This window comes from Antrostomus carolinensis, unplaced genomic scaffold (assembly GCF_000700745.2).
Source record: "Antrostomus carolinensis isolate BGI_N321 unplaced genomic scaffold, ASM70074v2 scaffold48696, whole genome shotgun sequence".
In the NCBI taxonomy this organism is placed as follows: domain Eukaryota; kingdom Metazoa; phylum Chordata; class Aves; order Caprimulgiformes; family Caprimulgidae; genus Antrostomus; species Antrostomus carolinensis.
The window spans coordinates 1-10,409 of NW_010320749.1; the positions used below are offsets into that span (position 1 = coordinate 1).

General features: G+C 41.7%; 1 protein-coding gene across 1 annotated transcript; it reads left to right on the forward strand.

The window, feature by feature from the left end:
• The first annotated feature begins 8,670 nt into the window (after positions 1-8,670).
• Positions 8,671-8,808, forward strand: LOC104526269 (thymosin beta-15A homolog). The gene has a single exon (XM_010169679.1). The coding sequence runs from the start codon at positions 8,671-8,673 to the stop codon at positions 8,806-8,808; it is 138 nt and encodes a 45-aa protein (XP_010167981.1).
• Positions 8,809-10,409: the final 1,601 nt, after the last annotated feature.

Below are 10,409 nucleotides of genomic sequence, written 5' to 3' on the forward strand. Positions count from 1 at the left end.
TAAAATAATAAAATAAAATAAAATAAAATAAGTGTTGGATCAGTAATTAGATTATAGCTCCCAGCTGTAGAGAGACCCTCCCACTCAACTCCGGACATGAGCTCTAACCCCTAAGTCCAGCAGAATTTGGACCCCTCAACTCAGTAGTCACAGTTAGAGTCAAAGGATGGTTTTACTGTTAATATTTACCATTATATTATTATATATTATTTATACTGTTAATATTTACTGTTAATATTTTACTGTTAATATTTACCAGGATGATCTGAGGGATAAAGCACCTCTCCTATGAGGACAGGCTAAGAGAGTTGGGGCTGTTCAGTCTGGAGAAGGGAAGGCTCCAGGGAGATCTTATAGTGGCCTCCCAGTACCTGAAGGGGCTACAAGAAAGCTGGGGAAGGACTTTTCATAAGGGCAGTTAGTGACAGAACAAGGGGAAATTGGTTTAAACTGAAAGAGGGGAGGTTTAGATTAGATATTAGGAAGAAGTTTTTCACTGTGAGGGTGGTCAGACACTGGAACAGGTTGCCCAAGGAAGTTGTAGATGCCCCCTCCCTGGAAGTGTTCTCGGCCAGGCTGGATGAGGCTTTGAGCAACCTGGTCTAGTGGAAGATGTCCCTGCTGATGGCAGGGGGGTTGGAACCAGATGATCTTTAAGGTCCCTTCCAACCTATACCATTCTATGATTCTATGGTTTATTTTTCCCCTCTTTCCTTTACCTAAGCCTAGGCAATTCAGAGCTGTTACAGATTTGAGTGACCTCATGTATTAATTCTGATCCAATAATTTGTGGACCTGCTGTATACACATAAGGCAGATGGTCTGCCGCATTCAAAAGAATCACAAATTGAAAATCAAGTCTGTTGACTCTGCTGGGAAGGACTGCTCCTTTTGAAACCTCAGCATCTGCAAAGACCTGTCTTTCTGGGAGTACAGAAAGGCTTTCCAAGCTGCCAAGCCACTTGGCAGCTCCCTGTCAGCCAGAGACAATTAAACATCTTGTGTTAACAGCTCTCTGTTGTTACAAGAGCCTCAGTGCAAGGCACAGATCAGCTGGCTATCTAAATGAAGTAGCAGCTTGGTCAGAGCTACTGACCCCATGCTTCCAAAACCATTTCTCCTTTAATCAGGCTTGTCAGAGTAGACTGGTTCTCCCAGGGAGATATCTGAGCTTTGGTCACTGCCATACACAATTCCCTCACACCTCAGCTTTCCACCTCCTCTGTCCAAGGGCTCATCCTTTCTTGTATTCAGAATTACGTTCATCAATCAAGAAGATAAGACAGATGCAAGCTCCTGATTACACCATAGGCACAAAATTATTAAGTCCCATCAAATCATTACCCCAGAGGACAATATATCAAATCCTACAGAAACGCTCTTTTGTCCTACAAGCTGAGGGTTTTCCAAACTCAGGGATTTCTCCAGAGACATTAGACCCTTGGTTTAACTCAGACTCTTATTACAAAATAGAATTCTAACTCAGACCCTTATTATAAAATGGAATTCTTCTAAATAAAAAACAGAAAGGGAGCCATCTGAACTAATGCTGAGTCTATACAACATCAATTGTGGAGAAAAGAAGAAAGAACATCTGTTCCTTTTTTTTAGAAATCTGTCCCCGAAATATTATTTTCTCCAAGTTCCCAAGCAGTTTCGGGATAAAAGAGAGTATTTAGGGCAAGCAATTAATTTTCTAGGGAAAAATAATTTCCTACCTCTTTCTTTGTACATGTTTAGCCTTTGCATCCATCTCTTTATCTTAAACTGGCCAAGCAAATTGCATAATAATGTTATGTTCCTGGAGAGAAAAACCTGCACACTGTAGGAAGATGACAAAGAAGGGAAAAATAAATATGTTGGAACAAAGAAGTCCAGTACAGTTACTTAGAACCCAGTAATAAACTTCTAAAATCCATGAGCATGGCTACCTCTTTTCATAATATCCATAATAAACATAATAATTAAGGCAGGCAGAATATGTGAGAATATGTGGAGGGTGACCCTGAAAGCATGTTTCATGCTACAGCAGCTGTAAAATGAGCACAGGGATATCTGAACCATGTTAACCATCAAATAATACACCAAGAAAGATCCTTGAGAACTCACGGAGCAGTTCTGCTGCATCACAAGATCTCTGCTCCTTGAAAATTGATTATGCAATTGAGATTTATAAGTTAACCCATGAACGACTTTTATTTCCACACAAATATTCTACCGGACTGTGCAAATTAAAAGTTTATGTATGTGTGGAGTTATCTCAGTTGTAATTATACTTCAACGATCTCATTTGCATAAGTCAGAGATTGTAATGACTTACTCAACTAAGCATACCCATGCAGTTAATTACTTTTTTCCAAATGAAATGCCAAAATTATTTCCCAGCAGAGAAAGGCAATTGCTCATCCAAAGCAGCGCAGGATGCTGTTGGTCTTAAAAAACAATTAATATGAAATTAATTTTTAACAGATCAGTGAACCGTATTCAGTGATCAATGCAAAGCATAATGTGACCAAATACAGCAGCTCAACTGGCAAGTCCACTTCTCTGCTGTCTTTCACCAGGAAATTCTGAAATGAAGAAACACATGAAGCACTTTAGTCTTTAGAAACCAGCAGTCCTGGGCTGGTTAGAGGGGAAAGCAGAGTCCCTGGGAAAGCAGAAGTGGAAGCACATGTTACTACAAACTCAAAAATTAGCAAAGGCAGATGCCTCATGTTCCCACCTTATCTTCACACCACATAAAAAGGAGTGGGAAAGTTTCCAAGGCTTGGAGAAGACAGAAAAAATACTGTGTCCTGGTTGAACAATCAAGACAAAATAATGTTGCATGCAAAAAGGATGATGTGACGCTACGGGTCTGGGATTGTGCTGATAAAATTGGGATATGTGGCCACCTTTATTTACTAACTCAGATTTAGATGCAGTTTGTCTTGCATTGGGTTTGTCCACGGTATGACGTTGACTCTCCTGTTGGGAGTGTTGGGAGAGTTGCCCATGTCTTTGGTCTGAGCAAAGTACCCAGTAAGATAAAGCAGACTATATTATGTCATTAGCACAGACTGACACAGCCACTCACTGCCCTTGCATTCACACTTTGTGCCAGCTCTTCCATGTCCCATGGTTTTTGGACAGCTATCTCCAAGAATTACACAACAGGTGGATATTTTCAGGTTTCTCAGTCCAGAGATTTTGGGCAGCTTGTCAGGATCCCTATAACTTCTGGCAGAGTTACACCAACATTACAGTCTTTTTTGTTTCAATCTGAACTCAAATTCATTTTAAAACTGCCAAATCCACTTTGAATAGATTGATCTTTCTCTGCCCTACTCAACTTTCAAGTAATATCACTTGGAAATACTACAGAACCCATATCACCACCGTAGCCTATTGAAACCTGTCGTTGACTCAACCAGAACATATTTAAACTGAAGAAAATATTCGTTTCTACCCTGCAGGCACTCAGAGACTCTTGTGAAAGGGGCTTTATACCACCAGGCAAGTTTTCTACAGTGAATCCAATTCCAGGGGTCTTAATAGAAAAACTTTTAGGCTGGAGGGGATGCACAGAGCACAGTGATCCATAAAGATACATAGCTACAGACACAGTAAAGTCAGGGCAGGCTACAAACTTTTTGTAACAGGACATAGTAAGTCTATTCTGATCTCTGTTGGCATGGATTTATTTTCCTGAACATCTCTTTGTAGACAAGCTGGGAATGAAACTGCTATTACAGACAGGGAGTTAGAGAATAGATAATTGCTTTCTGATCTGAAGTTCTTGCAGCTCCACTGCGCCACTGTGTCAATAATTCACAGATTAGAGATGTGGGGCTGTGATTTCCTCTTTAGAAAGTGTTTCTCAAGTAGTCTGATTTATTTGGGTTTTTAATGCATGGATTATCAGTTTAATTTCCATGAGGTTTTTAATCTGAAATCTAATATAGGAGATTTTGTCAATTGATTGTTAAAATTCATTTTGCTAGGTGCACTCAGAGGAACTGTCTTCCAAAAATACATCTCTTGGTTTTTATTGCAAAACTCAGACAGATTCTTGTTATACCAATCTAGACACTTCCGATCCCTGAAAGCCACAAAGGACCTTTTCTCCTTTCCTCTCTGTGGCAGGAGGACTCCAGCAGAACTGCAAAGGGCTTTCCCCAACAGAACTACAGGAATGACATTCAGGACAATGTATGAGGCTGTAAAGCATGGGGATGACTGTGTAAATCATTCTGACTCAGTTCACAATGCACAGTGGAGAATGAGACAGAGAGGTTGAACAAATCAAAGGTCCTTTGACTCTGAATCCCATCTGTGACAGTGGTCATAAAATCACAGAATCATTTTGTTTGGAAAAGACCTTTAAGATCATCAGATCCAATCATTAAACTCACACTGACAAGTCCCCAACTAAACCATGTGTGTTGGGGGGAGGAAGCTCGCCTGGCTCCAAGGTGTACCCCCCCAGCCCAGGCTGAGACAATTAGCACTAGAGAAATGCCTCTGTGAATCCATATTTGTGAGGGGAAGGATTGTCTTGAAAAGAAGAAGGTGGAGAGAATCTGGAGGAAAGGCCATTGACCTGAACAAAAGATCATCAGCCTAAAGAAAGAGAGAGCTTCATTGCCAGTAGGAGTGAGTGCAGGACCACATGGTCTACCTGTGGGTCAAACCACCACACCATGTCCCTCAGCACTATGTCTACACGACTCTTCAATCCCTCCAGGGATGGGGACTCCACCACTGCCCTGGTCAACCCCTTGCAATACCTCAGAACCCCTTCAGCAAAGAAATTCTTCCTCACATCCAATCTCAACTGCCCTGGGCACAACTTGAGACCATTTCCTCTTGTCCTGTCCCTTGGTCCTTGGTTGAGCAGACCCACCTCCACCTCTCTCCACCCTCCTTTCAAGTAGTTGTAGAGACCAAAGGAAAGTTGGTCAAGGAAAGATGACAACTACCAGACATGCTAAGAGTCATCCAAAGGGCATGGAGCAATATGATACAGAGAACATACTATAGGATCTAAAAACATTACAGACACCCTAAAAACTTTCCTAACAGTAGCATTAATTAGTTCAGACACAGTTCTCTGTGGAGGGAACCCCAAACCCTTTCCCACCCCTGTTATGCTGGGCTCTCCCAATGGCTCCACAGCCTTTCTCTGTCTTTGGCTTTTCCCCTCCCTTTCCTGTTGCAGAAGCAACCTAGCCTCAAAGTCATCCTAATCTTTTGGGTGCAAAATCTGTTTCTGCTCATACTTTTTGCAAGGTTTTAGTTACATCTGACTGAGAAGAATAAAGAGAATTAAAACCTGAAAAGAAGTATCTGAATTGTATCAATATAGTGCCATAACACTTGCAAAACTAAGATCAAAATTGGTGTCCATGGCAAGAACTGTGCAGTGATGATATTTTGATGCATTTAACTTTTCAGGATGTTGCTTAATTTTGTTCATATTGGAGATCTTGTATTTTCATTTACTACTTATCTTTTAAAGAAAAAAAGGCAATCAAAGGCAAATTTTAGTGATAGCAGGATGTTTCCTTCCCCATTAAATGAAAATTGAAATGTACTCAGAACAAATAACTGCAGGTGCAGAGCTGCAACTTCTCCCATCCGCTCCTCAAGAAATGCACCTGGAGGCACTTCCATGACTCTCTGAACTCTGTCTCAAGTCAGCTAAAGTGTCTGGGGATGGGATGTAGTGCTTCTACCTTTCCTCCAGCAAGATTTACCCTTTTAAAATCTCCCTTTACAGGGCATTTGAGTGGCTTGAGGGAATGTGAACAGCTGTAAGAAGCTGATTTAAATCAAAACATCCTCAAAGGCCAGGATTTGTGATTCTCCAATATGGTGTATCTCCTCCCAGTTGGTTATCCTTTTACCTTGAGACACACATCTCAGTTTCAACCCAGCTGCCCAAGTGCAGGCATCACTGGTCACCAATCTGGCTGTGAGCAAAGTGGATGGAGCAGAAGACGGGGGCTGAGAGATGAGCTCTGGGACCTTGGCTTGGTGCCACATGCTTTTGAACCTTGAGGACTTGAATTGCATTTGATTTAATGTCTATGCCAATAAAAAGACAAACTCCTCAGCACAGCAAAGTGCCTTGCTTTGCTACCAGCTGTAACCAGTTAGAAGTTCACTGTGGATCCCTATGGAAAGTACTAATTTATGAAGCCTGGACAGATAACAGGTGAGAACAGTTGCTGGGAGAAGAGAGGTTTTAGGCTGAAGATTGCTTTAGGGGGTTGATCTGTATTTCATGTCAATTTTCTCATACCCTGGTCAGTAAAGTAAAAGTGGAGGTGTGTTTTTGCTCTATGTATTTTTAGAATGGTTTGAGAAAGGAACCTGCTGACTGCTCCACGTATCTCAAAACAAAAATAGAAAAAATATGATAAGACCTTGTTTCTTTCCTGATTCTGTGATACACCAATGAAAGTTTTCCTACTTATGGACATTATGAGTTTGGGATCCTATTCCCTTAGCTCTTAATACATTTTATCCTAACTTTCCTAGGATTAGGATAGTTAGGATAAAGGATTAGGATAATTAGGATTATGGTCGTTTAATATTTGCTGTTCCATAGAAAAATTAGCAGTCTATTCCTACCCAATTTTTCTTCCCTCCTAAGGTTACCACTGAAATAAACAATACCAGGATCTGCTATTATTTTTGCTGTACAGATGTGCATGAATTCAGGTTACTGGATTTACTTCAAGCAATCCAAACAGTCCATTTTGTTCCTGGGAACTGATCTTTTCTAACATTATGCAGGAGCAACCCAAAATCTAGTAGGAAGGTTATCAAATTTCCTGTTAGCAGCACTAAGGTGATCTGGAAGGAAATTTCCATTGTGGTCTGAAGTGTTGCCCCTTTAAAAACCTTGATGATTCATGAATGTATCCAGAAACCCTCTTTCGTGATCAGGATGAAGAAGTCCTGAGGTGGGGAAAGTCTCATACACACATACAATTTCTTAATAGAGAAATTAGAAATATCCAGTAGAATAATTGCATGACCTTGAGAGGCATCAGCCTCTCTTAATCTACATATAGGTTTGGGGTTGGTTTTTTTTAAAGTCATTGTTTCTCAAGAGTTATTGCAATTTTAACTAGATTGGACGTGAATGTTGATAGCATCACAGACCTTAACAACACCAGAAAAGTGAAAATGAAAGAAAAGTGATGCTCCATTTTGCATATGACACGCTAATTAATTTCCCAAGCTATTACCAAGAAGTCATTAACATTGTTATATCATAATTAAAGCACATTTTTTTAATTTCAGACTTGGTTTGTTCCCTTGTTTGGTTGGATTTTTTCACTTTGCTCCTGCTACTCATCCATTGTGAAAACCCTGGAAGGAAAGAAGGGGATCAAGCTGTTACACAAGTTTCATACTTAGGGGCTCATACTGACTGGCCTTGACTTTTTTGCATAAATGTCCATATATTTGAATAAAAAGAAACATACTCATAATACTAACACCAAAACTGAATATATTATTGTCTACATTGTCACGGTGTTAAGTTCTTCAACAGAGAGCACTCCCCTTGTAGATGCTTCTAAGATAACCCTATGTACAAATAAAGGGAGTATTATCCCATTGATTGGTGTAATTAAACGATTTATTCCATCCATTTGGAACTCAATGCTCATCTGAGACCTTCTAAAATCCAAGCTTGGAGGTGTTCTTGTCCATCCTTCTCACTAAGGACCCAAGTGCTAATCTCCAGTGTTCAGCCATGATAAGATCCTCTAAGATTCAAAGTTCAGATGGAGACAAGCCAAGAGTGGCTTCATTTCATCAGCACTCAGCTTTGTTCAGCTTGGCAAACAGATTTGATTGGGATAAACCCAAGTACAGTAGGTGTATCCTTATTTTGTAGAAGTCCCTCCACTCTCACATGCCAAGTTAGTGTTTTAAATACCCAGAGTTTGATATTCAAAGGCATCATTCCCAGACCTATCAAACAAGGACAGCTGCCTCCACTCAGCACTCAGACAGCCTGGACCACATTTTACCTGGCTTTTCCAGAAGGAGAAAACCCCTTGCAAAATGCTGTAGTGGCACGCTGCTGTCTCAGATGGATCATCTTTCAGCCAGGCACCTATGTGGCCTGAATCACAGAATGACAGAATGACAGAATTACCTAGATTAGAATAGACCATCAAGTCCAGTCACTAACCTCACACTGACAAGTCCCCAACTAACCCATGGTCCTCAGCACTATGTCTACAAGACTCTTCAATCCCACCACGGATGGGGACTCCACCACTGCCCTGGCCAACCCCTTCCAATGCCTCAGAACCCTCTCAGCAAAGAAATTCTTCCCAGATCAAATCTCAACTGCCCTTGGCACAATTTGAGTCCATTTCCTCTTGTCCTGTCACTTGTTCCTTGGTTGAACAGACCCACCCCCACCTCTCTCCACCCTCCTTTCGGGGAGTTGGAGAGAGCCAGAAGGTCTCCCCTCAACCTCCTTTTCTCCAGGCTCAACAACCCCAGTTCCCTCAGCCGGGAACTCATCACACTTGTGCTCCAGACCCTTCCCCAGCTCCGTTGCCCTTCTCTGGACACTCTCCAGCATCCCCATGTCCTTCTTGGAGTGAGGTGGTGCAGAGCCCAACAGGGCAACACAGCACAGCAGCAGGCAAAATGTACGACATGCTGGACCTCTTGGAGGTGGAGAAATTTGACAAGAAGAAGCTGAAGAAAATCAACACAGAGGAGGTCAACACGTTGCCCTCCAAGGAGACTCTTGAGCAGAAGAAGGAATGTGTGAATTCTTCCTAGAGTGAGATGGTCTGAAACTGTTTAGCCTGAAGAGGAAAAAAATGACGTAACTTCTCAATGGAGTGGAGGTTGTGACATGTTGGCAGCCTCAGAAAAACATATTTAAAGTACAGTATATTTAATACACTGGTCTATATACAGAACTTCTGAGAGAGAAAGAGAGGGTGCTGGGTCCCTTCTTTGTGTGGTTGTGTGTATCTGCATGTAAACATATTCACATCCCAGTTACTGCTAGGAAACCACTGTCTCCCAATCCAAAAGGAAATTTCAGGATTTTACATTTTTCTTATCCCAAATTGGGTCATAAATACAAAATCATGAAAATTATTGTGGACTAGGAATCGTCGAGAACTTCAGAAATGGGTGAGATCAAAATTCATGTCAGTCATTCTGAAACTTGTTTTTCCACCTCAGCTTGTAAAAAAATCTTCTTATTCTGTTTACATGTATATTTTTCTCCTTTTTCTTCTTCTTGCTCCATTGACAAAACACACAGTAATTTCAGCCCTGCAAATGGAGCTTTTATGTTTTCTCTGGGCACAGCTCCACTGAGTGTTACAGCACATAAAAATAATCTTACCCAATATTTTTTGCAATGAAAAAAAAAAAAGACTTTCCCCCCCCTGCCATTTCACTGCCAACAGAGCAACATGTTTTCCTGTACAAACAGGTTCTGCCTGAGGATACTCCACCCAGCTCAATCCCAGGATTGCTAGTAACATTTTCCCAGCTCTTTAACACATAGACATGCATGCTACTGGAAGAGAAGTTATATTCCTAGTGTTGCAACATATAATTCTGAAGCTCTGAAGAGAAGGACTTGGGAGTGGTGGTGAGTGAGAAGCTGAACACGAGCAGACAATGTGCACTTGCAGCCCAGAGGCCAATAACCATGTCCTGGGCTGCATCAAGAGAAGCGTGTCCAGCAGGTCGAGGGAGGTGATTCTGCCCCTCTACTCCGCTCTTGTAAGGCCCCACCTGGAATACTGCGTCCAGTTCTGGAGCCCTCAACACAAGAAAGACATGGAGCAGCTAGAACAATTCCAGAGAAGGGCCACCAGGATGATCCGAGGGCTGGAGCACCTCTCCTATGAAGACAGGCTGAAAGAGTTGGGGCTGTTCAGCCTTGAAAAGAGAAGGCTCCGGGGAGACCTTATAGCGGCCTTCCAATACCTGAAGGGGCTACAAGAAAGCTGGGGAGGGACTTTTCATAAGGGCAACTCATGACAAAACAAGGGAAAATGGGTATAAGCTGAAAGAGGGGAGGTTTAGATTTGATATTAGGAAGAAGTTTTTCACTGTGAGGGTGGTCAGACACTGGAACAGGTTGCCCAAGGAAGTTGTGGATGCCCCCTCCCTGGAAGTGTTGAAGGCCAGGTTGGATGAGGCTTTGAGCAACCTGGTCTAGTGGAAGGTGTCCCTGCTGATGGCAGGGGGGTTGGAACTGGATGATCTTTAAGGTCCCTTCCAGTCCTAACCATTCTATTATTCTATGAATTCAGTTGATATATTTAATGCAGGTCGGCATGAAAATTGCTTCTTTGCAACTTATAGAATCATAAACTCCATACATTGTAGTAAGTTAGAATTTCACTGGAATG